Consider the following 25961-nt stretch of genomic DNA (forward strand, 5'->3'; position numbering starts at 1 on the left):
TTTTTTACTATATTATAAATTTGCTAAACTTTGATCATGTTTTGGCCTGCACCTCATTTTATTGGTAGGTAGATTCTCTTTAATGGATCTTGCGCAAACCCGATTAATCAGGTTTTATAGTGTCGTATGGAATATTGGATGAAGAATTAAAAAAAAAAAATTACTTATAAGGTGGTAGTGAGATGATGTGTTATAAGAAAAATATAAAATATAATAATTTAAGTATTACAATTACTTAGTGGGCGTTTGGACATAAGAATTGTAAAATTTCAAATTAAGGGAGAATTTTTTTTCAAGTGAAAATGGTGTTTGAAATTTAGAGTTGTGTTTGGACATAAATATAATTTTGGTTATTTTTGAAGTTTTGTGAGTGATTTGAGTGAAAATTTTGAAAAACAGCTTTTTGGAGTTTTTCAAATTTTCGAAAATTTTCAAAATGCATCTTCAAGTGAAAAATGGAAATTTTATGAACAAACGTTGGTTTCAGAAAAAAGCGAAAACTTTTTGGAAGAAAGGGAATTTTTTATGTCCAAACGGACTCTTAATCGTTGATAAAAAATGATGAATTCACAATGGACGGTGCATTCAAGTTTGAATGTTTATTTGAATTGATGCTTTTCGTTCCAAACACGTAGGGGCATTCAAGAAAACAGAAAAATCAAATCAAATTGATATATCTTTTGATTTGGTGTTCATTTTTAAAAAATTAATAATGCTAGGATAACTCAAACACATCCCCTCAAATTCGGCTTTGTAACACTAATTTTTCTCGTGGTTTTCAATATACACTCATCTCTCTTGTTTTTATTTTACTATAGTAATTTTCTTAATCTATTTATTATTAATGTAAAAAGATGGTGATTTGAAAAGGTTGTCCTTTTTGAAAAAGATGATTTCAAAATTAATTAAACAAAAAAAATATTAGAAAGGGAAAATTTAACAAATTACAATTTATTTATATTAATAACAAATAGTATATGAAAAGAATTATTTTATAAAATAAATACAAGGAAAATAAGTTTAATATCATAAACCACCAGGGATATTAATGTGAGGAGACCAAAGCTGAGGAGAGTCTTTAAAATTAAAATACTAACTAAATAATTATATGATGTATGAAAGTGCCTACTAGGTGTATTTTAAGTTGCCAGGTCACTAACGATTTGTTTGGATGTCGGTACAATATTCCATTTTTCCCAATCGGCGCGAAAACTCAAAAGTCCCCGCAAGTTTTTCCCACCAATAGGCGGGAAATAAAATACATCTCAATTTTTCACACAATTTTAAATTCTACAAAAACAAACACAACACGCGGCACTCTTCTCTGTCCCCCCAACACAAAGCGCACTCTCTTCTCATTTTTCATTTCCCTCCCACTATTCCTTGTCTCCTCAATTCTCATTCTTAGGGTTTCGATTGAATCTTCTTCTAGAATCTTCGCGTTTTTCACTTGAATCGGAGCAATGTCGGAGCCGATGGTAATGGACGGTGTGGATGAAGTAAAAATGAACGGTTCAGATCATAGCAATGGACTCGTGAAGAAGAATCTGAAGAGAAAGAGGTCTAGTTTGGTAATGAACAGTCCTGAAGAGAAAGTCGCTAAAATCGAGGCATTAAAAGAGGAAATGAAAGGTTTGTTAAAGTATTATAATGAAGTACTGGAGAAGAAAGTAGTGGAAGTTGAAAATGTTACGAAAGGATTAACGTTGAACTCTATGATTGCTTGCATGTTAGAGGAAAGTAAACTCTCGCTATCGAAATTAGTGGATTTGATTTTTGAGAAAATTAGGGATGTTGAGGGTAATAGCAGTAGTAAGGTTACTGTGAAAAGTGCTGTGATTTTGATTGGGCAGAGGATGTTTTACGGAATGCCGAATGCGGATACTGATGTTTTGGAGGATGAATCTGAGTCTGCACTTTGGTGTTGGGAGGTGAGCATTTTCAAAATTATTGTTTTCAATGTTATCTACAATTGATTTTAGGTCTTTATGAGTATCCTTTTTGGAGTTTAAGTTTTGTGCATTTACAGTGTAAAATGTATTTACACAATCAAGTGCCTTACTGTAGATAATTTTGTTTCACAGTTATTGATTGGTAATTCATAATAAATGGTAAGTAACTTGTCATAGCAAGTTAAATTAGGCTGATTGTGCAAAAGATTCATTAGATTGTTAGTGCGTATAACTTAAATCCATATTGAAATTGGCAATTGATTCTTCTACCAATATTATAATTTCACTTAAATTACTTCTTTTACCAGAGAAGCTTCATTTTCCTAGTTTATTGCTTTTAAAAGAATGTGATGCTATATTTTTTTGGGCATGTGAGCGTTTGATCGTCGTAATTATTAGGATTATTAAATAAATGGTGCAAATGATTGTTTTACATTATTATTTTGCGGATTATTAATGTTGATCGGTGTATCTAAAATGTTTGATTTACATTATTAAATTACGGATTATTAATGTTGATATCATTATTAAATTGCGGATTATTAATGTTGATCGGGGTATCTAATGTTTAGATTGCATCCGAATTGTTCTTGATGTGTTAAATTGAGTGACTTGTTTCAATAGTATATCTGCTCGGCTCTTATGAGCTATTCCTCGATTTGATTTAATGTTGATTTGGAATTTTTTTAGTAATCTTGCATAGTTATGCTGGTTACTCAATATTTTACATGCTTCAACTTTTCAATTGGGTGGTTGACTTTTTGCATGCAACTTTAAAGAATGCATTTGATTCCAGAAAGCGGAAACCCATATACAACAACTCTGCCCATAATTTGTTTCTTTTTACGTGTTCATGATACAGTTTGTTTTCTTTTGTCCATTTCAATCTACAAGGTAGTCTAAATATCATGCTAACGCCAACGCAATTCTTCCTTTATTTTATAGACAAGAGACCTTAAATTGTTGCCAAAATCAATACGGGCTACTTTGAAGATTCGCCGGACTTGTCGGAAAAAAATCCATGAGAGGATTACTGCTGTCTCAGGTGAGTTAAATGCTAATAACTGTGCATGTCAATTTGTCTTTGGTGAAGAAGGCATTCTATTGAAGAACATTAGTATCTGGAAAAATCTAAAAAGATGGTACTCTTCATCGCTGGAAGTTGAGCACTCTGAAAAACTTGCATTTTCTTGGTGGTTCAAGAGTTTCGTGTTAAGAGTTTTCTTGTTACAAGAAAACATTATATCTAAAAATGACTGCTTTTGCCCACAATGTCCTCATAATTCTATCAGCCCCTAAACCTAAGAGAGGGAGGGAGTTTCAGTACTAATGTGATGCTTTGGTTTGGGTTAATCTGCTACCTGCAGTCTCAAAATATTCATTTATGGCATAATTTGTGGTACTGCGTTGATTTGCTTGTATTCTGGATATACTCTGTCAGGTTTTCACTGAGGCTGACTGTTTCCATTTGTGTAGCCACAAAATACATATACCGAATGTGGATGATTTAGAAACCTGATCAGATATTTGGTTTTCTATTGGGAGACTCCATGATTCTTACCCTTGATATCACGTGAATCAGAACACATATCGTTAATCCTTTAATTCATTCAAGGAAATTCCTTTAAGATCTTTTTGTCTAATGATTTCCGTTCATTTTGCTTCCTCTATGGAAAAATTTGGTGGTTGGTTTGCTTTGTAATTCTTGAAAAAGCATGAACAAGTTGACAATCTGTTCGGTTCATCTCTCAATGAGCTGAGAGTCTTGATATGCTGAAGTATTTGTGTTTGTCATTTATTACAGCATTGTTGACTGCACTAGAAAAGTTGGAAGCTGATCAAAACTGCACCCAAGAACAGATAAAGGCTTCCGAAAAACTTGGCAAATTACTAAATGAAGCAGATATCCGCTTGTTAGTGGCAAGCATGGAACAGAAAAATGGTGCTGAAACGTATGTGATATCTGTCTCTTCTCTAGTATCATTTTTCTATCTCTCCTCTTTCCAATTGTTTACTCAATTCTCTTGATTGATAAAGGGCTGAGAAGTCGGTGAAACGTGAGGAGAAGCTTTTGATCAAGCAGTTAGAGAGAAACAAACGAGAAGCTGAAAAAGAGAAGAAAAGGACGGAGCGCGAAGCTCAGAAGGAAAAGTTGAAGAGTGTGAGTCATTTTCTTCAACCTGTTGATTATACTCATTGCTGCAGGCATATCTTCAACAGTGTGCTGTTATTGGTTTGATACAATGCACAAAACTATTAGTGCAGTATTGTTGAATAAAACAAGCATATCAAGTCTTACGGGCTATGTTTGCTATACTGCATATGCCTTTAGAATAAGTTCCCCATTGATCCTTTTTATGACGAAATCTCTCTGTGCAGGAAAAAGAACTAAAACGACTACAAAGTGAAGCAGAAAAAGAGGAAAAGAAGTTTGAGAAAGAAGAATCTAAACTGAAAAAGCAGATGATGAGAGAACAAGAAGAAGCTGAAAAAGATCGACGTCGCAAGGAAAAGGAAGAAGCTGAAGTTAAAAAGCAACTTACTTTACAAAAGCAAGCTTCAATGATGGAGCGCTTTCTTAAAAGAAGCAAAACTAATTCTTCTTCCCAGAATGGCCAGTCCTTAGATGAGCCAGCTTCAGATGTTGCCCCTAGCAAGTGTGAAAAGATGCCAGAATCTGTTACCCTGTCAATGGACTCCGTCATTTCACAAAATAATGACTTTAATGCTGATGATTTGTGGAAGTTAGTTCTTTTTCCTTTTATCCTTTCAGTTTAATGCAGTGCTGTCTTGTTTTTTGGTATATATAAATTGTTGCTTGGATTTACTTTGCAGGTCACACTTAACTGCATGGAATTGCTTAGGTCGTTCAATTCATTCAAAAAGAAGAGTTCATTGGGGAATCCGTCAAAAGCCCAAGAGTGATATAGTCAAGGAACTAAAGCTAACAGCCAGTAGAGGACTCATTTGTGATGATGAAGATAATACAGAGAAACTAGCTGATGGATGGGTTGACTCTACCAGTAATAACACATCATATAGTGCTGGTGAGATCAATACTGTTCCTTGTCGCCAGAAGGGCTTATCGAGGAAACAATTATTGCAGTTTGATAAGTGTCATAGGCCTGCATTTTATGGTGTTTGGCCGAAGAAAAGGTGAGCTATGTTGTGATTCATGTGTTACATGCTCTAAATTTTATTATAGGCTGGAGGTTAAGTACCATTTTTACTTCAGAAACAAGTTTCTGTTTAAAACTCAAATATTTGTCTTGTTTATAATGTGTTGGGGCATTTTCTGAACTATTATCATTTACAGTACCTTGGACCACGACTTAGTTGATTGTTTTGACTTCCTTACAAACACATAAAGGTTTTGGTGCATGAGAAGTTAACCTGCAGCAATTCCCTCTATGTATTTCTGGCAGAAATTAGAGTATTCTAGGGGCTTCTTTTGAATGTTGAAACTACTATTAGAAGTTTGTCTTTCTGAACTTGCTCTCATTGCTAATTATTTTCTGGCAATTGTAATGAAACATTTTTGGATGAACTTTCTAGTTCTGATATAGTGATACGCAATAGTGGTATCACAACTTTCCCTATATGAAAGTTTCTTGTGTAGTATTGAAATGAGTATTTTGTTTTTGGAGATGGCATTGGTTTCAGATATTTTGATGCGATCTAAATAAATTCAAGTTCCATAGTAAGTTGTGACATGTGTACTGTTCTTTTATCTATATTCTGAGAGTTACTATGATTTTATGAATGACAGTAGGTGTTTTTTCTTTTCCTTTTTCTCCTTACTGATATTATGACTTTCCTCATCAGCCAAGTTGTTGGAGCACGTCATCCCTTTGCAGTGGATCCAGACTTAGATTATGAGGTTGATAGTGATGAGGAATGGGAAGAGGTATTTGTCTGATTATTTTTGCTAAGTTTAATGTCTGTAAAGTATGGTGCGATGACTGACAATTGATTAAATAGGAGGAACCTGGTGAAAGTCTGTCAGATTGTGACAAAGATGATAATGAATGTTTGGAGGAAGAATGTTCAAGAGGTGAAGAGGAAGATGAAAGTGAAGATGGGTTTTTTGTGCCAGATGGTTATCTCTCAGATGAAGAGGTACGGCAGTCTTCAATACCCACTTTTTTCATATGGAAAATACTGCATACAAAGTGCCCAAGCATTATGTTAATACATTGTGCAACACAGACCATTTTATTTCCTTGGTTAACGAGCTTGTGCTTTGCATGATTTGCCAAGATTGTGTTGTAGAGCATGCAATAGCTGAATGTAGAAATCTTAGCCCTGGTGATAATGTGATGAATCTCATGAAAGCCTAATGTTTCTTTTATGAGAGTCCTTTTGAACTTGTTCACCTTTTGTTATGCAGGGTGTACACGTTGACAAAGTGGAATCTCATGATGAAGAAGGGCCTAAAATTCTGTCCAGTTCTGCACAGGAAGTGCAGGCTGAAGAGTTTGTTATGCTGCTTCGGCAGCAGAAATATCTTCACAATTTGACTGAACAGGCTCTAAGGAAAAACAAGCCATTGATTATATTGAATCTTATGCGTGAGAAAGCTCCATTGTTATTGGCTGAAGAGCTGACTGGTAATGAGAAAGTTGAACAAATGTGTCTGGGGGCATTGGCCATCTGTTCCTTTCCTGGTCATTCATCTATACCAATATCCACTTGTAACGATGTTGTTGAGGGTGGTCTTGAGGCTTCCCCGTCAGGTACCAAGGCAACTACCTCACAAATAGCATCTTCAGCTGTTCTAGCAGACTCAGATTTACATCAAGTTGTAAGTTTGATCTCTCTTTTATCAATATTTTCCTTTCTTTTTGGGAATTGGTTTCTGTTGCCAACCCAAAGCAGATTTCTTGCTCACAGAAGTTTTTAATTTTTCTCTTCCAGGTATCTGTTATTCAGTCATGCTCACATGGTATAAATAAAGTGGTGGAGTCTCTACAACTTAAATTCCCAAGTATTGGGAAGTCCCAACTGAAAAACAAGGTGCGGGAGATATCAGAATTCATTGATGGTCGATGGCAGGTATTTCTGACATATCTCTTTTCTCTGTCTGGGTTACTGTCAATAAGTTTTGAGAATAAAGTTTTCTTTACATTAAAACGACCTCTGCAATCTGAAGGTGGTAAGAGTTGGCAAAAGATGTCCAATGTATAGGATAATCCATAAAGAATCAAATCCAATATCATGTGCCAGATGATAGTATTTCTTGCTGTTGAAGATAGACTGGAGAAGCAGTATGATCCATGAGTTTATGTTAAAGCTAATACAACATTCTAGTCGCATAGCTAAATCAAAATTCTCTTTCATGCTATTCTAGTTTTATTTGTGTTGTGCCTCGTCAACATTAGTCAGTTTGCTTTTTTAAAGCAGTGGAATAATTTGCTAATACCAACTTAATAGTCTTATCTGATTTATTAGTCTGAATTGTCTATTCAACATATTCATGTTACTTTCTCTTGACATCAATTTTTCTTGTTGGTTGTGGGTTATTGCTCCGATCCACTGAGGTTTTGATCCTTGCAAATATGAAATCTGGTTTGCTCTTTGTCAGTTTTCTATCCTAGGTTGCTGAAAATATACTGCAGTTAACTGATGCTGCATTCCTCCGGGTTTTGCAGGTTAAGAAGGATGTTCTTGTGAAGCTTGGGCTATCAATATCACCAGGTATGAGCCTTTCATGTGCTATTGCGCACTAAACCTTTTCTCTTTTCCTTTTTGACTAAACATTTAAAGTTTTAGGCCTAAAATTGAAGACATAAAAATTCTGCTTCTACTTTCTACATTCACTGTTAAGAGTGTAAGGTAGCATCTCTGTTTAGCTTTTTCTTCCTTATTGTAAAGTTGTTAGTTTTGATGATTGACAGAAAAGAGCAGCAGGACAAAGAGCATTGCTACATTCTTTTCCAAGAGATGTTTGCCACCTTCTGGAAAGACCATCAATCTGCACGAGACATCCCCGCAAGCATGCCAGAAAACTTCAGTTTCTATCCAGCCACAGCAAGACTGCACATACAAACATGAATGAAAATATACTCTGTTAAATCCTTTTGGGCGCTTCGGGTCCTTATTTTTTGGGACCCTCTTCAAATATAATAGATGCCAGCTTAGAGGTTGTTACTTTTAGAATCTGATCTTGTAAGAGCTGTGCATGAATTAGTCGTCAGTATTGCCCTTAATAACTTAGATCCCTTGTGCTTCTCACGTAGAGATAGTGCAAAATTTTCAAACTTCAAGCCCAAATCTGAAAAAATTAAATCAAATAGCAGAGTAAAATGATGTCTATTTGCATTTGCATCTGCATGTTCTTTATGTGTTCTTGAATTTATGGTATGTATATAACATCTAGTATTCCTATGTTACATTTTCCTTTATTTGTATCCTGTTTTGATTGTGATTTCTGTTTATCAATTTAATAATCTGAATTGATATATACAGCTCTTTATGTTTTAAGTTTTGATGCTTTATTTTAGCAATTTCGTACTTTCCCCTCGTACTAATTTTGTATTTGGGTTGAGAAATGATATATGCTCCTACGTGCCTTAAGTTGTGTAAACAGTTTGAGCACCATAACTAAAGTCCCCTTTGTTACTTTTAACCTTTAGTTTCTCAATTTGTCATATTTCATCTGTCAAAGGGTCAATTCGATTGGCTTTTGAAACTAAATTATAGTAGAACAACAACAATTTGGTTTCAGTTCCAGAGAAAATTAGGCATTAGCGTAATTATATGAATTATTAATACAAAATTGTTGTACAATTTAAAATTATGCTAATCTAGAGGACTACTTCCATTTACCTCTTTGGATTGGCAAACGTTTGAGGAAAAAGCGGCGTAGCCTTCGATATTCCTCTTTGTTTGAGATTAAGATGTAATAGTTTTCTTTGTTTGAGATTAAGGTGTTATAGTTGTTGCACAAACTTGTAAACGGATATATTTTAGTTACTAAAAAACATAATAACCGTTTCCTAACTTGAGATTGAAGCGTAATGGTTATTGCACAATAACGGCGGCAACAACAACATACATAGTATTATCCTACATCAAGGGGTCAGGGGAGGGTAGTGTGTATGCGGACTTTACCCCTACCTTGTTCATAAAAATATAGGCAAGAATGGACAATATCAAAAAGTCATATAAAAGTAGAATAAAATAACAAGACAATAAAGTGATTAGTCATAAAAATCTACTACCAACAGAAAACTAAGACGGTGAAACTTATAACGACAAATGAAAGAAAATTTCTCTACCAATACCACCTAAAATCTAATGTAATACAGAATCTAACACGCCCATGGTTATTAGTTAAAACTCATACGCCCATAGTTATTAAAGACTCCCAGTTTGTAGAAAAAGAAAAAAAAACATTAAATTAAAATTTCATCATTTCCACTTGGCATTTTCTTAACTTACAAAGCCTTATATATATGATATGATCCGTTTGTCTCTCTCCACCTTTCACTTCTTTCTCCTGCATACAAAGTGTATAGAACTGATCACGGACGTAAAAAAACAGGCGAAATAAACGAGGTGAATTTCTTGAAATGGCACTGAAACTCAATGCAGCAGCTTTTCAATCCCAAATGCAACCTTTTCATAATGCTTCTTCACTCAGATCTCATCATAGAGTTTTCATGGCTTCAACACTTCATCATCATCAACCTTCTGTGTGAGTTTTATTTTTATTTTTATTTTTATTTTTTTTAATTTTTAAGCAAATGGGTGTCTCAAAATATGGTTTTTGGGAAGTGGGGTCATTTTTTTTTTATTTATGTTTTTTTTTTGTTTGTTTCAAGAATTAGTGTTTATGACTTGATTTTTAGCTACATTGGGTGCATTTCATATGAAGGAAATTGAAATGTTCTTTATCATGGAAATATTTTGGTTATCAATTATTGAAAATGATTAAATAATGAAAATCACATCGCATATTTTTTTGTGTGTTTATGATTGTAATTTTTTTTCTCGTGACGGTGTTGTGTTCGGGCCAGTTTGCATACACCTCGGTTATTTCATCAGGTATGGTGATGGATGTTAAGGAAGGTCTTTTTAAGAAAAAGTTTAATTAAAAATTCACCTTTTCAGAATTGGAAAATCGTGACCTGTTTTACTTTTTTATGCGTAATTGCTTTGTTTGTTGCATGGCATTCATGGCCTGGTTGATTTCTTGAAATTTATTAATCAACTCAAAGATTTCATTTTGTTGCCTTTAATATGTATTTTTAATAGGCAGTGCATGTTGTGATAACAATGAAATCTAATGTGGTTTTGATTTTTGTATATATGTATGTGTGAATTTTTCTATATCCTATGTTTGTTTTAAATAACTCCAATAATTATTTTTTGTAATTTTTTGGTTCCTTAAGCTTAGTCATGCTTTAGATTTTGTTGATTTTAACTGAGTCAATACACGCGCGTGCACACACACAGGAAAATCTTTCTTGGTAGTAGTTTTTTTTTTTTGTGTGTGTGTGTGTGTGGGGGGGGGGGGTGTTCCTTCCCTTTTTCAAGAATTGTAAATTTCACCAAGTGTAGTTGAAAATTGGGTCTGACCATGGTGCTTTGTGTTTTAGTTGTTATGGAATTGACTGTCACTTATATCTCATGTACTATTTCAGTTGTTAAAAGCTAACTTGAGCATTGCTTTAGTAGTATGCCACTTGGCGTAACCGGTAAAGTTGCCTCCATATGACAAGGAGGTCACGGGTTCGAGCTGTGGAAACAACCTCTTGCAGAAATGCAGGGCAAGGCTGCGTACAATAGACCCTTGTGGTCCGGTCTTTCCCAGACTCCGCGCATAGCGGTAACTTAGTGAACCGGGCAGCCCTTTTTTTTAAATAGCTTATGAGGTCTTGAAATTGATTTGTTTTTAACCCTAAGTCTGCTTCTACTAATTGTAGGGAAGTTCGAAATGTGAAGAAACCGTTCACTCCTCCACGAGAGGTGCATGTTCAAGTAACCCATTCCATGCCACCAGAAAAGCGCGAAATCTTTGACTCTCTGAACGATTGGGCTGAAAAGAATATCTTGGTTCACCTAAAGCCTGTTGAGAAATGTTGGCAGCCAAGTGATTTTCTTCCTGATCCCGCCTCTGAGGGATTCGACGAGCAGGTCAAGGAACTAAGGGAAAGGTGTAAGGAAATTCCTGACGACTACTTTGTTGTATTAGTCGGGGATATGATCACAGAGGAGGCGCTTCCAACTTATCAGACCATGATAAACACGTTGGATGGCGTTCGTGATGAAACTGGCGCGAGCCTAACTTCGTGGGCTATTTGGACTCGGGCGTGGACAGCCGAGGAAAATAGACACGGTGATCTTCTCAACAAATATCTTTATCTTTCTGGAAGAGTTGATATGAAGCAAATTGAAACGACTGTTCAGTACCTGATTGGTTCAGGAATGGTAAGATTGTTACCTGAACTTACGCTATCATATAAACAACAATTTAAGTTTCAAAATGAGGATGAAAATATGTTAGTAAAAGTTTACAGGATTAAATACCAAAGTTTTCATGTGGTGTTTAATCATAAACATCATTTAAAAAACAGGTTTCTTGAGGTACATGTTTCTAACTTTCACTCTCTATAAATAGAAATGTTGATATTGAATTTGTGGAAGGGGAGTCTTGGCGTAACTGGTAAAGTTGTTGCACCATGTGATCAGGAGGTTACGAGTTCGATCCGTGGAAACAGTGTCTTACAGAAATGTAGGGTAAGACTGCATACAATAGACTCTTCTGGTCCGACCCTTCCATAGACCTGGATCCCGCTAGAGGTCTATCGGAAACCGCCTCTCTACCTTCACATCGCAAGGTAGGGGTAAGGCTGCGTACACGCTACCCTACTAGACTCTACTTGTGAGATTACACTGGGTTATTATTGTTGTTATTGTTAATTCGGTTCGTACTTCATGCACTTTACTACACTCTTATATTTCCAGGATCCTCGCACGGAAAACAACCCATATCTGGGTTTTATCTACACTTCTTTTCAAGAAAGGGCTACCTTTGTTTCACATGGAAACACAGCTCGGCTCGCCAAGGAGCATGGCGATACGAAGCTAGCGCAAATATGTGGTACAATTGCTGCAGACGAGAAGCGCCATGAAACTGCATATACCAAAATCGTTGAGAAGCTACTTGAGGTTGATCCAGATGGCGCCATATTGGCTATTGGTGACATGATGAAGAAGAAAATCTCAATGCCAGCTCATCTAATGTATGATGGTAGGGACGAGAACCTCTTCGAACACTTCTCTGCTGTAGCTCAACGGATTGGCGTATACACAGCCAAGGACTATGCTGATATTCTGGAATTTCTGGTGGCGAGATGGGAAGTGGAAAAGCTGACCGGTCTTTCTAGTGAAGGACGCAAAGCACAAGATTACGTATGTGGATTGGCTCCGCGAATTAGGAAGTTGGAGGAGAGAGCACAAGCAAGGGCGAAGCAGTGGAGTCCTGTTCCTTTCAGCTGGATTTTTGACAAAGAGATTAAGATATGAATGCATTGTGTTGGAAGGTAACATAGAAATGTTAAGTAATTTGAGGGTATGTTATAAAATCTGTAATCTGTCATCCTTTGTTTAGGAAATGCAATGGAGTCAAAGCTACTCAAGTAGAGTCTTGGTTTTTCTTTTGCTTTTTATTTACTTTCCCCTTTTCAATTTTCAGCATAAGATACCCCTTTATTATGTATTGGTTATGACTTGATAGATTGATAAATCAAATGTTATGTGGGCATATATAAGAATATTTGATGATAAATTTTGCTCGGAGCATGAAACTCGGTGGATAATGTGTTGCCTTTCTATCATTCTACACTTAAATATTAATTATGCGGCAGAGTTCATATACGTGATGCGCCTAACTCACATATCATATTCTAGTGTTGTGAGCCTAACTCTCACACATCCGCTAGATCTATCCTTCTCTACTTGAATATCAAGCTTGCGATAGAGTTCATTGTAACGTGTGCCTAACTCACACATCATGTATTCGTGACTCTTAGCGACATCCATGGGCTCACAGTAGGTATTTTTGAAGCATATTAATTTATTGGCACAAGAGTCCAACTTCAGCTAAAAGCAATTCATGTGGTGTATAGAGTTTGCCTAGGAAAATTCTACTTGCCATCCTAGTGGCACAAGTCTAATTATAGGAGGTCCAAACTAATTTGACAAAAAATTAGAAAATAGAGCAAGGGTCATTTCTAGACAGATTTCAAGCTTGCGATAGAGTTTATTGTAACGTGTGCCTAACTCACACATCATGTATTCGTGACTCTTAGCGACATCCATGGGCTCACAGTAGCTATTTTTGAAGCATATTAATTTATTGACACAAGAGTCCAACTTCAGCTAAAAGCAATTCATGTGGTGTATAGAGTTTGCCTAGGAAAATTCTACTTGCCATCCTAGTGGCACAAGTCTAATTATAGGAGGTCCAAACTAATTTGACAAAAAATTAGAAAATAGAGCAAAGGTCATTTCTAGACAGATTTCAAGCTTGCGATAGAGTTTATTGTAACGTGTGCCTAACTCACACATCATGTATTCGTGACTCTTAGCGACATCCATGGGCTCACAGTAGCTATTTTTGAAGCATATTAATTTATTGGCACAAGAGTCCAACTTCAGCTAAAAGCAATTCATATGGTGTATAGAGTTTGCCTAGGAAAATTCTACTTGCCATCCTAGTGGCACAAGTCTAATTATAGGAGGTCCAAACTAATTTGACAAAAAATTAGAAAATAGAGCAAGGGTCATTTCTAGACAGATTTCAAGCTTGCGATAGAGTTCATTGTAACGTGTGCCTAACTTACACATCATGTATTCGTGACTCTTAGCGACATCCATGGGCTCACAGTAGCTATTTTTGAAGCATATTAATTTATTGGCACAAGAGTCCAACTTCAGCTAAAAGCAATTCATGTGGTGTATAGAGTTTGCCTAGGAAAATTCTACTTGCCATCCTAGTGGCACAAGTCTAATTATAGGAGGTCCAAACTAATTTGACAAAAAATTAGAAAATAGAGCAAGGGTCATTTCTAGACAGATTTCAAGCTTGTGATAGAGTTTATTGTAACGTGTGCCTAACTCACACATCATGTATTCGTGACTCTTAGCGACATCCATGGGCTCACAAGCATATTAATTTATTGGCACAAGAGTCCAACTTCAGCTAAAAGCAATTCATATGATGTATAGAGTTTTCCTAGGAAAATTCTACTTGCCATCCTAGTGGCACAAGCCTAATTATAGGAGGTCCAAACTAATTTGACAAAAAATTAGAAAATAGAGCAAGGGTCATTTTTAGACAAATTTCAAGCTTGCGATAGAGTTTATTGTAACGTGTGCCTAACTCACACATCATGTATTCGTGACTCTTAGCGACATCCATGGGCTCACAGTAGCTATTTTTGAAGCATATTTAATTTATTGGCACAAGAGTCCAACTTCAGCTAAAAGCAATTCATATGGTGTATAGAGTTTGCCTAGGAAAATTTTACTTGCCATCCTAGTGGCACAAGTCTAATTATAGGAGGGTTCCAAACTAATTTGACAAAAAATTAGAAAATAGAGCAAGGGTCATTTCTAGACAGATTTGTCAGAGAATTTCTTTTTACACGAGTCAAAATTTTTGTTGCTGGTTGGGATTACTAAGTAACAATTAACAATTCAATATTACTACAACATTTTTTTGTGTGATTTTTATCTTTTCACCTGTGAAAATATTGACTCCCAAATCAACCATAAAGTAAAATAGTATAGAAGATAATAGCAAAAAAACAATTGCATTTCCAATTTCCTCATTACAAAATAACATACTCATATGTATATGATGAACCATCAAAGAACACAACTCAAACAAACAAAACAAAAGAAGAAACCCCAAATAAACAAATAATTTAAGCTATGATATAATAGCTTTACCCCCCCCCCCCCCACAAAAGAAAAGACCAATTTATATTACTACTTAGACTTGAAAAGGCCATGGCCAATTCTTGATATCTTCTTCATCTTGAACCTTAGCACTTCTTTTCATAGCAATTGATCCACCAACAACATTACCATCACCTTCCACATAAGAATAATATTTCAAGAAAAATGCAAGTGTAAGCACAACCCACTCAAAGCAAAATATCAAAGCACACAATCCACCACCCAATCTCAAAATCATCTCACCATCTTCTTCCCTAACATAAGACTTCAACTTTCCAAGAAAATCACCCGTTCTTGTAAAAATCAGCACAAAAACAGACCCCTGTAAAATGGCAGTTAAAACAGTTGAAACCATGTGGGGTCCATACCATTTTCCAGTTCCTGAGGAAGTGGAAACGGCTGCGCAGCCAAAGACTGCGCCCCCAATTGTGAAAATGTGGAGAAGAATGAGAAAAAATCCGCAGAGCGAAGGGATAAGACGAAGAGAAAGGGTCAAGAAGATGCAGCTGGAAGCTGCTCCAAGAAGAATGTAGTTGCATATAAGGAAGAATTTGCGAGTACGATAAAGGGATTCAGATATTTCTGCATAACTAGTGAAGCCCATTTTCCTTTTTCGATTATAGAGATGACGTTCAAGAAAGGATTATTTTTTGTAGATGAAGTTTTTGTAAGTGAACTGAGGACTGAGATTAAGGGAGTTTTGGTATATAAGGTGAGGAGAAGGGAGGTTTTTGTTTGGGTAGGGGGGGGGGGGTGTAACGGTCATATTTGTGACTTTGATGGGAATATGACCGTTGTGTGGGAAAGAGAATACAAAAACAGAAAATGTTTGAGGTGTTACAGGCTTACAGCTAAGCTGATGAGGAGCAACGGGAAATCATTTTCAAAGTCAAAATATCCTATATTCATTACTTTTGGAGTTTGATTAAAAAGGATAAAATACCATATAAGATGAAAAAAGAGAGGGTACTTTCCAATTTTCAGTAGTCAGTATGAAAATTATGTTATCACTTGGCTAAAAACACTTTACCTTAAAGTAGAAACGTCAAGTTCGAACCACGAGAATGAATAAACTCTTTGTAGGTAACATTTTCACTAAAAATGAATTTACACGGCACAAATTCGAATTAGTCAAGCAAACTAATTTCGAATGCCGGATACATATAGCCAAACCAAGAAAGTGATCCACAAGATCCTCCTGCCCATACACAGGTTGTGCTGTGGAAGTCGTTTGGTACGCGAACTAAATTATCCAGAGATTATAATCCTTGGACTAATTTATCCCACCTTGGAGGTGAGATAAAATAATCCCAAGTTGGATGGGATAAGGTGGGATATGTCTGGGATTAAATTTATATCATGTTTGGTTGATGGTATAATCCTTACCTTATGACACCTTATCTCGCGTACCAAACGAGCCCTAAATAAGCATGTAACTTCAAGTACCCTGCCAGAATTCCACAATTTAAACATAACAGTAGTACATTTCTTTGCAAAAGTATACCAGACAAGTCCAGTTTTGATACTGGTGAGAGGAATGGGAGAGAACAAAGAGAATCGACAATTACAAGGAGTTTCAGCGACAAAAACAGAGAAGAGCGATCGGCGAACAAATTTTTGCAGCTACAATAATTACAGAGCAAGTCACATTCTGAAAACAAAAGTCAAGCACTAGAGAAATTTCTACTCTCATTTCAATTGATCATGTCACATGTACTCCAGAGAAAACTAGGAGATAACCCATTACTTGCAATTACAAATATAGTTGGCATGCGGCGACCTCAACTCCTATCACATCCATGAAAATCTTTTTGCAAGATCTCAGAGACCCGCCAAAATACAATAGCCAGGATCCTTCAGAACGAATTCCTATTCAAAGAGTGCATAGAGGCATGGATTGTACAGCAAGCAAAAATAAGTGTTGCTACTATTTCCACATGGAGAAGCACATCTATGAATCAGCTTCGAGTTCAGCTCCAAACTTCTCTAATCTATCAGTTTCTTCATCTATATCTCGGACTAAAGCATGGTTAACAGATCCATCATCCTCACTAGCATGGATTTGCCGACCAGCAAACCTGTTACAATAAACGAATACAAATCAGATAAGGGAAACAAAAACAAGGACAATAATGGAACAAAGTTCAAGCTCTCAGAGATGCTGATTAGTCTGCTGTCTATACAGAAAAGCAACTTCACGAGATAAGCAATATTACATGCTTGTTTATACTCCATCTTACATTTTATATGGTTGTGTATTTGGCGGAGAGTTTAAGAAAGAAAGACTCTCTACACACCAAAAGTGCAATTGGAACTTGTGGTGTTAAAACATTTTTGTGGCTGCAAGAGCATATATCACACTAAGCGCAAAAAACTTAAAATTAAAGAGTTCCAAAATATAGAAAGGTTGGGAATAAACTAAAAAGGGAAGTGTGTCATATAAATAGAATAGAAGGAATAATAAGACTCGGGTAAAGAACTACAATACAGTCTGCATGAGATAACAAAAGTTTCAGATGCAATCACTTACCAGCGTCCATTCATCGCCTCAATGCACCTATGTGCATCCCTCCTATCCTTAAATTTGACCAAAACAACCCCTTGTGGATGATTTTCGCACACCTGCAAAAGCAAGCCAATGAATGAGATAAAACCACCGGAATCCTACTGCAATATCTTTTTCAATCCATTAGTTAGACATATTTCATTTTCTGTCCTGATTTTTTTGACTCCTTTCCCTAAATCGCAAACTTTGCGAGGATACTAACCAAATTTTTACTAGTTTTTATGATCTTAATCTTTATGTGGTAAACTAACCATGATTTTCTCATATTTCAAATGACTACTCAAATATTTGTTTGTCTAACTCTGGTAAATAATCTATTTGAACTTTCCACTCCTACTCTTAGGATAGGAGTATGAAAACAGGAAAACCACTCCACATAAAATCCCTCAACTCCTTGAGTTCCACATGCCACAAAGGGGAAGGAAGTCACGGTCACCGGCAGACTGGCAGGTACAAAAAACTACATGCGGAAATAAACAACCACAATTTGTACCCACTCGAAATGGGAGTGTCGAAGCAGGAGTAACCGCTCAAAAAATCTCCAGTATAAATAGCGCAATACGACCATAGAAGAAGTCCCAGACATCAGCAGAAAAAGAACAGATGCACAACGAGACAATTTCTACGTTGAATAGCTGCTTAGAATAATCAGTTGTGCTTATTTATGTGCTATTCGGAGAACTGAAGCTTAGGCTGGATTTAAAACGCATATATCCATTGACAAAGATTCCAATTTAACATTTAACAAGCAGGCAATGCACTGTAACTATTCCTTCGGAGCATAGTAGTTGCTTATGTAGAGGGTACTAGATGCAAGGAAGCATCAAGGCCCACCTTCAATCAACTGCACAAATGTAGAAGTGCAACAAGAAGCAAGCAATCAATCCTGGCAAATTTATGGAACAGATGAGCATTTCGACTCTGATCTTTACTGCAAATTGTTGTTCTAAGATTATAAAAGGTACTTATAATCTTGAAGGCCCAGAATTCCTACTTTACCGACAGGTGAAAAGAGCAAAACAGCTTCGCACAGAACCACATAATTTAGAAATTCAACAAACTCAGAAGGCGCACATATCACCCTATATTGGTCGACAAACTCACATCAATAACTCATCTCCTAGTAGAGCATATAGCTTATATATCACAACATAAATAAGCAATATTATAAAATCCAGAAACCGCAGAACAGGCAATACCTTTACTAAGTCCACTGGGCCAAACTTTGAACACTCTTCTTGGACGTCCTGCTGTAGTTCGGAGCATAAATTCTCATCCTCCTATTGACAAGATTTCAAGTGCATTAGCTGAACGGCGGCTCAGAAACAATAACTAATAGGTAAATCTCACACTCAAGGATTCAACTAGTAGCAAAACTAGAGTAAACTACATGTTGGTAAAAACAGTAGCAAGACAGCTTCCTGAACAAAATAACTGGAACTTCAGAGTAAATGCCTCCACTTCATAGTGATTAATATATGCTGCAACTGCTTATTACTATGTTATGTTTACCAGTATCAGCATTGATATGCCAACAGTTTACAAAGGTATGGCAATTTGGCAACTGCAATTCATCTGTTAACACTTTGAGTACAATTTACTGTTCCAGTCAGACCGAAATTGAAAGGTTACAGAAAATGAGTATCCACATAGAAACATTACCCGCAATTCAGCTGGTGTGAACATGTAGCGAAGCAAAACAGTAGCTGGGACCAATATCTTTGCGTCATCCCGACCACCTGATACCACCAGTAATAAAGAAAATTAAGAGGGGACAAGGAAAAAAGGAAAATATATGCTGTAGCCATTCATTGATTTAACTGATAATATCTTAGCATAAACCGAGTTTCAAATTAGAGATAGAAGAAGAATCAATAATAACTGAGAAGCAACAAAGAAGATCAATAAATGTTAAGAGTCCACATTGGTGGAGGAAATGAGTTGTTGTCTCCTTGTACAGTCTTAGGCAATCCTCACCTCTTGAGCTAGCTTTTGGGATTTAGGCCCAAGGTCCATTTCTTCACATGGTATCAGAGCCAAACTCATTCCTATTCTTGGTTTACCCACCATGTTATGTTGTCCACACTCCATATGTCCAGTTTTTTGTGTGAGGGGAGGTGTTAACTGTCCCACATTGGTGGAGGATACAAGTTATGGTCTCCTTATATGGTCTTGGACAATCTTCACCTTTTGACCTAGCTTTCGGGGTTGAGTACCAAAGTCCATTTCTTCACAGTAAAATTTCTTTCAAAATTCACTATGCCTTTTATCAGCTTCATTCTGCCTACACTTTAATATCTCTCAAGAGTCAACTTATAATTTTCCATACTCAGAAAAAATTCTAGGTACAAATAAGAAGCTGACTTGAAAGCTCAATGATCTTTAACTCCAAAGCCAGTGTCTAATTATTCGCATAACCCCCATTGGCACCCCCACGGCGCCACCCACACAGCAAAGAAGATTACTATGTATAAGCTGATAGAAGATGCTCTATACCACTCTTTTGATATACAAATACAGATGTAAAGGCAAGAACTGATCCTTCTCTCTTTACGTTTTTGTTCTTTTACCTTTAAGCTTGAATTAGCTCAAAAACATAAGATCATGAATTCATGACTATTCAGTCTTCTGAATGGAGCGAGGTCCGACAAATAGTGCACCTCGCAAGGATGAAGGAGAGAAGCTGAATTTGAAGACAAATGAAATAAATAAGGGGGTTGCTTGAGGTGCAGATTTACTGTCTCTGCATGTAAGGACAAACATGAAGAGTAGGAAAGGCATTTATCTGGGAAGGAGTTTGTCAGGGTGCATGTGCGATAAAACTCGGTCGCTGGAAATTTCAGGCTAAGGGTGTAGCGATAGGAGGAGACAATGACCTAGAATGAGAAGACAAGGATGCTGATTATGTAAGATTAATCCGGGAAGGAGTTTGTCAGGGTGCATGTGTGATAGAACTCGGTGGCTGGAAATTTCAGGCTAAGGGTGTAGAGATAGGAGGAATCAATGACCTATAATGAGAAGACATGGGTGCTGATTATGTAAGTCTATCATGCACTTTCCAGAGGCTAATTGAGCAACCAGTGGCAAGTTAGGATGCAACAGAGAAATAGAACAGGATGCTACTGCAGCAAACTGTTAGTAACATGTTCGCTATCCAAGAAGAGCCACAACATAATGCAAATTAAAAAACTTCCGGACTGATTGAGGACTATAACCAAACAGGTTATGATGGACGTTTTGGATAACAATATGTGTAACCAATTAAGAAATAAGAAATGATTGTCAGTTCAGCTGCTGCAAAACTGAAATGCTGGTTTCAGTCGCTAACTTATTCCAAACTTATCAAAACCAAAACTCACACAGAGCAAACTGGAATGGAAAGAAGATTCATTTACACAGATATGAAAACTGCAGCAACAGTAATGCAAACATATGAATAAAAGAGCATTTCAGGATCTCGATAACCAAACCGTTTCTTTGAATCAAAAGTAACCTGGAAAGGTAATATTGTGGCATAAGACCAGCTTATAAATAAAAGACAGGTAAAAGACATACCCCAGCCAAGCATCTTATGCTCAACTTTTTGGAGTTTCTTCTTCTTCTTCTTGTCCACATTCTTGGGTATGAACCTTTCCCCTGCGAAGTCAATAAAGGTTTATTCAAAGGAAACAATAAGGCATTCAAGTGACTATAAATACAAAGATGACCGATGCTTTATTTGGTTAATGTAATAGCAAGACTAATCACCAAGTACAATTTGCAATGCACCAAAAGAACATCTGACTATTTACCTTTTTGCTCAAACTTTGCTTGTGTAACTGTCATAGGGATTTTGTCACCTGGGCGTAAAGGTGCGCCATCCAAAATTTTAATGGCTAGATCAACTGAAGGTTCCTAATGCACAAAGGTTACCCAATAAAGATAAAAAACATGGATAACAATTACAATAAAGAACTCCAAAAGTCATGGTTTGTACTTTAGAAAGGAACCATTACCTTAAGGTATGTAACAAGTGCATCGCCCTTCTTCCTTCCAGTTTCTTTGTCAAAATAAATCTTCACTCGAGGCTTTTGTGTTTCTGGATCCTATAATTTTTATAATAGATCATCATAAATTGTATACTGTTATGTAGCGACCAAACTTTGAATACCTTATAACCAATGTCAAAAGATCACAATTTGACAACCAAAAAGCTCCAAATAAACTTATTGAAGAAGATTGCCTTTTCCTTTAAGTCGTGCAGTGCAACAATCACCATAATGGTGCATATAAGACGGATTCAGATCCATTTAAAACATATAATATGTCAATAACTAAAATAGTCTATGGAGAAAAACAGCAGTCAAGTGAGCCAAGCAAAACAAACTAACCAAGGAAGAGAAATAAGTTTAAAAGTAATTCAGCATCTAAATATCAGGGTTATCAGTTGGGGACGTATTAAATTACTCTGTGGTGTCTTTAGGCCTTGAGAGCTTGCCCATAAGTTAGTTAATGAGAATTGTTTGATCACCAATCATGAGACAATCTTCATTTGCATATTCATAATGAGTCTCTGGGCTAGTGAAAGTGAAGCCAAAGTAACAAAAGAAAACAACCTGCAATGCATCTTTTGCCAAAATACAGGTAATATCCTAAGCAGAAAATAAATTAAAATGACCTTGATAGACTAGATGTGGCCACAACAATCTTCAGAATCAAATTTTCATGAATATATAAGGTAAAAACAGAAGTTTCGCACCTCCTTTATGATCCCGCACTTTGAAAAGACTTCAACCACCTGCAATGATCTCAACATTAGTGTAGCATAATAAAGAAGCCAAGGATGCTGCGCTGCTCAGAGATATACAGGAACAAACAAAAGGATTCCTTCAGTTAGGTCAGTAACAAAATTGCTAACTACCTCGTCAACAGTGACATCTTCTGGCAATCCTGTAATATAGACATGAGTATTGACTTTTAATTCGAACCAGCTATCTGGAGGTTTATTCGCTTCCTGCACAGGCAGTAGAAAAGAAAGGTGTGAATGATATGTATTTAAAAAAAAAAGAGATTGCACATGGAATAATGCCTGCTCATCTAAGAGGAAAAAGCAATCAATTATAGTTTACAATCTTTTTATCCCAAAAGAAGAAGACAGCAAATGAGACCTGAATCCAGACAACCAAGAAACAAAAAGCCAGAGTAGCCTTTGACCTGGAGAAAAATAAAAGTTACAGAGTGAGTAACCTTCTTTTCAGAATCATCTGTTTCAGGCAGTTTTCTCTTGCCATTTTCTGTCGCCGCTGTGGTTTCAGCTGAATCTCTAGCAGTCTTATCAGCTTCAATGTTATCCATGTTCTTGTTCTCATTTCCAGAAGAATCGTCAGCGGGCAAAGTTGGAAAAAGTTCCTCTTCTTCAGCGTAAGTCATATCTTCTAGACCATACTCATTTTTCTCGGTTGGATCTTCCTATAGAACCTCATTTTATCAAGACAGCTTTCAAAGCACAACAGAGAAAAGGTACAGAAGTACAAGTCACAAGATGTTCTCTTTCTTCCTTTTTTTTTTGGAAAGAATGATAAAGAATAATAATAGCAATGCAGCATCAAGCAATAATTATCAGATTAACAAAAAAAAGCTTATGTTTTAGATGTGATCACAAACTTGTTTTATGTTACAAAGCTAAATTTCTGAGGAGCGAAGGAACAAAGAAGACAGCTAGAAGTAATATACTACCTGAGGTACCCAAACTTTAAGAGCTTTATCCCACTTGTACCTAGTTCCATCATCATCAGTGAACTCCTCTTCACCATCTGGAGGAGTTGAAGGTCTTTGTTCCTCATCAACTGCTTGCTCATCCTCCGCCTCTTTCACTTCCTTTTGAAACTTTTCATACTCATCCAATGGATCATTAGAGGTCAAAGGAACTGCAGAAAACAAGTAACAGGTGTTTCAGCCAAATGCGACATAGTATTAAGTTATTACATTTCTGCATGTTCATTTCTTAAGCGACCAAATCCTTCACCTGAATTTGTACCATCAATGCTCTGCTCAGGTACATCAGTTAGCAATCCAGGAATCGAGCAAAGTGGTTGCCAATCACTCCTTCCTTCTGACCATACAAGTGTATTCTCCAGTAGGTATCCAGCAGAGTAGTGCTCTGTCGACGTCAAGTAAACAAGCTTTAAAATCTCCTAAGACCATCTACAGATGAATACAATTGTTCAAGATAAAGGCTGATAGTTTACACCTGAAACTTTTAAAACTAAAAGCAACAAAGACAGCAAAAAAGGAGAGGCATAAAGCATTCAGAACTCAATGAACACCTATACAAAAGAAGAAAGCTATCAAAGATGAATTCCTCCAATTTAAACAAAGAAAACTACAGTCCATCTCCATCAAAAGTCATTCAAGGAGAGCAATGTAAAATGTTTTACATCTACTCACTGAACAGCGGAATTTTAGAAACTCACCACGCAATTCAGGTATCGTATATGGGCCTAACTGCTGTTGGTCTTGTGCAAGCACATACCAACCCAATCCAGAAGTCGTATATAAACTACTGTTGCCTTCACCTACAACAGAAATCCAAAGATCAAACTTCACCTTTTTTTTAAGGTAACAATCAAACTTCTCCTTCTTTACCCTATGAAGTACCTAGTATGCATATTTCCAGAATCCAAACATAATGCATCCTCACCACCAAGAACCCCCCCCCACCCCCCCACCCCACCCCACCCCCCCACCCCCCGCACCCCCAAAAAAACAGGAGAGGCAGCATGAAACCAGCATATCATGAAAACTCAAAAACTAGTTTCTAAATTTTCGAAAGATTCGAAAAACTGTGTTTGGAAGTCTTAATAAAGTAAAGTAACTTTTGTTGCAACATCAGCCAAAAAAACAGACATCTTGAAAAAAATTAACAACTGCTTTGCAAACTCAGAACTTGAAAATATTGAAACACAAGTCACATGAGATTGTAAAACCTAAGGAAAGCTCCCAAGCGGGACAGTGGTAAGAGCCAGCTTGAGATGTGTGAGTTAGGCGCACGTAACGTGTTCAAACCATGTAGCAGACAAAAAACTGATATTTAACTGCAGAAAGGCAGAGGGACAAGCCCATTATCCACCAGGTTTTAGACGTAGCCTCGGGAATTTCCCGGTTATAAAAAGTTAAAGATTGTAAAATCTAAAAGGAAATAAGAAATTGTGATGTGTGAATTAGGCGCAAGTCACAGGTTCAAATCCTGTTACAGATAGAAGTCTCGTATTACAAGGATGCCACAGTATGGAAACATAAAATGTACAACCTAATAGAAATTACTACTAGTTGGATCCCCCCCAAAAAAGAATCTTTCAAGCGATTGTGTGACAACCTTTTCTTCTTCTCAATCATTCAAGATATTATGTGAATTAATATATTACCCAATTTAATGAGAGAAACCTAAATTAAAGTAAAAGGAAGCTTTCAACCTGGCATAAGCTAAGTTACCCCTCATTAGTCACTTCCCTGCGTGGTCAACTATTGTCGAGTCAATGTATTTGAGTTAATCATATACTCATTCTTACTCGTAGAGATACCTATTTATAGTGGTTTTCTTCCTGCATCAATAGTAGTGGAAAAAGATAGAGGGCTCTGGGGCTACGGGTTTGACGGAACCCAGTAGTTTTTGTTCAATGAGTGTATTTATGTAAAGAAATTTATAAAATAGGTACAAATATTAACTTTAGAACCCTGCTATTAGCACTTGAGGTCGTTCTAAAATCCTGGTTCCGCCTCTAAGAAGCGCCGGCGCTTCGTGTCACTGGCCCTCGGGGATTTCACAATTACAGAATTTTTTTCCAGTACAGTTACAGAATTAAAAAAAAAAGTAAAACCTAAAAGGAATATCTATACTTGATCCTCCTGTTCTATGACGAGATAGTAATATTAAACATAATCTCCACCAATATTTCCACCTACGTTCTTGCTTCCAATATTTGTAGCTTTTATTTAATAACCTTTCTTTTAAAAAAAAAAAAGCAATAATTTTCGAAAATATTGATGAATTTGAAGAGGACAACAAAGTTCTCCTAACTATTAATGAACAGAAGAGCAATATCTGCAACTGCAATTTAAAATTCAAAATTATAACTAACCAATGTTATACTGTTGAGAAGGATGATTTTCAGAGGCATCAATTGATGCCATTGAATTTGTTTGTTTCAGTTTCTAGAAGTTTCTTCTTTGTGCTGCTGAGGCCCTCTTCGTCGTCTATACAGAGAAGCAATTGCAGAAAAAGGTTACGGGCAAATTCGGTTCGGATCTTTTAAACCGGTGCGAATTGTCCAGAATAGGTTTTATGGGCCAATTGCAATATGGATTTGGAGTTGGGAATTCATTCAAATTAAATACACTCATTTTCATTTCATTTTAAAAATAAAAGAATGAAGGAATTTCACAAAAATAAATTATATAGTTGAATATTATATTACTGAAAAAATCTAAAACTA

General features: G+C 36.4%; 4 protein-coding genes across 5 annotated transcripts; 2 read left to right on the top strand and 2 right to left on the bottom strand.

The window, feature by feature from the left end:
* The first annotated feature begins 1317 nt into the window (after positions 1-1317).
* Positions 1318-8417, top strand: LOC104218287 (chromatin assembly factor 1 subunit FAS1). The gene is made up of 12 exons (XM_009768741.2): positions 1318-1931; positions 2898-2997; positions 3757-3904; positions 3990-4113; positions 4332-4696; positions 4788-5108; positions 5778-5859; positions 5934-6071; positions 6343-6756; positions 6870-7007; positions 7604-7649; positions 7850-8417. Exons 1-12 carry the CDS (start codon positions 1464-1466, stop codon positions 8008-8010), a joined length of 2505 nt encoding a protein of 834 aa, XP_009767043.1. The 5' UTR covers positions 1318-1463; the 3' UTR covers positions 8011-8417.
* Positions 8418-9380: 963 nt separating this feature from the next.
* On the top strand, positions 9381-12747 carry LOC104218288 (stearoyl-[acyl-carrier-protein] 9-desaturase, chloroplastic-like). Its single transcript, XM_009768743.2, has 3 exons — positions 9381-9651; positions 10883-11387; positions 11925-12747. The coding sequence occupies exons 1-3, from the start codon at positions 9527-9529 to the stop codon at positions 12483-12485; spliced, it is 1191 nt and encodes a 396-aa protein (XP_009767045.1). The 5' UTR covers positions 9381-9526; the 3' UTR covers positions 12486-12747.
* Positions 12748-14760: 2013 nt separating this feature from the next.
* On the bottom strand, positions 14761-15614 carry LOC104218289 (uncharacterized). Its single transcript, XM_009768744.2, has one exon. It carries the CDS (start codon positions 15526-15528, stop codon positions 14959-14961), a length of 570 nt encoding a protein of 189 aa, XP_009767046.1. The 5' UTR covers positions 15529-15614; the 3' UTR covers positions 14761-14958.
* A 912-nt stretch (positions 15615-16526) lies between these two features.
* LOC104218290 (splicing factor U2AF-associated protein 2) lies at positions 16527-25818 on the bottom strand. Of its 2 annotated transcripts, XM_009768745.2 has the most exons (14): positions 25608-25818; positions 23943-24044; positions 23495-23629; positions 23206-23396; positions 22717-22938; positions 22391-22483; positions 22229-22267; positions 21486-21575; positions 21282-21384; positions 21046-21126; positions 19153-19229; positions 18690-18770; positions 17455-17546; positions 16527-17002 (listed from the first exon to the last, which is right to left on the bottom strand). In XM_009768745.2, the coding sequence occupies exons 1-14, from the start codon at positions 25657-25659 to the stop codon at positions 16876-16878; spliced, it is 1485 nt and encodes a 494-aa protein (XP_009767047.1). In that variant the 5' UTR covers positions 25660-25818; the 3' UTR covers positions 16527-16875. The 2 variants fall into 2 exon arrangements, with proteins under 2 accessions (XP_009767047.1, XP_070001746.1); XM_070145645.1 differs by lacking the exon at positions 23943-24044 and having other exon boundaries at positions 25608-25775.
* Between the last annotated feature and the right edge of the window lie 143 nt (positions 25819-25961).

Source organism: Nicotiana sylvestris, chromosome 5 (genome assembly GCF_000393655.2).
Source record: "Nicotiana sylvestris chromosome 5, ASM39365v2, whole genome shotgun sequence".
Taxonomy (NCBI): Eukaryota; Viridiplantae; Streptophyta; class Magnoliopsida; order Solanales; family Solanaceae; genus Nicotiana; species Nicotiana sylvestris.

Bases quoted from the DNA above. Each gene is read 5' to 3' on its own strand.
- LOC104218287 (XM_009768741.2), top strand. From the start codon at position 1,464: ATGTCGGAGCCGATGGTAATGGACGGTGTGGATGAAGTAAAAATGAAC. The intron at 6,072-6,342 runs GTACGGCAGTCT...TTTGTTATGCAG, and splicing joins GTTATCTCTCAGATGAAGAG to GGTGTACACGTTGACAAAGT. The intron at 6,757-6,869 runs GTAAGTTTGATC...TTTCTCTTCCAG, and splicing joins ACTCAGATTTACATCAAGTT to GTATCTGTTATTCAGTCATG.
- LOC104218288 (XM_009768743.2), top strand. From the start codon at position 9,527: ATGGCACTGAAACTCAATGCAGCAGCTTTTCAATCCCAAATGCAACCT. The intron at 9,652-10,882 runs GTGAGTTTTATT...TACTAATTGTAG, and splicing joins CATCATCATCAACCTTCTGT to GGAAGTTCGAAATGTGAAGA. The intron at 11,388-11,924 runs GTAAGATTGTTA...TTATATTTCCAG, and splicing joins ACCTGATTGGTTCAGGAATG to GATCCTCGCACGGAAAACAA.
- LOC104218289 (XM_009768744.2), bottom strand. From the start codon at position 15,528: ATGGGCTTCACTAGTTATGCAGAAATATCTGAATCCCTTTATCGTACT.
- LOC104218290 (XM_009768745.2), bottom strand. From the start codon at position 25,659: ATGGCATCAATTGATGCCTCTGAAAATCATCCTTCTCAACAGTATAAC. The intron at 23,630-23,942 runs GTGAGTTTCTAA...TGACGTCGACAG, and splicing joins TACGATACCTGAATTGCGTG to AGCACTACTCTGCTGGATAC. The intron at 22,268-22,390 runs GTAGTTAGCAAT...AGATCATTGCAG, and splicing joins AAGATGTCACTGTTGACGAG to GTGGTTGAAGTCTTTTCAAA.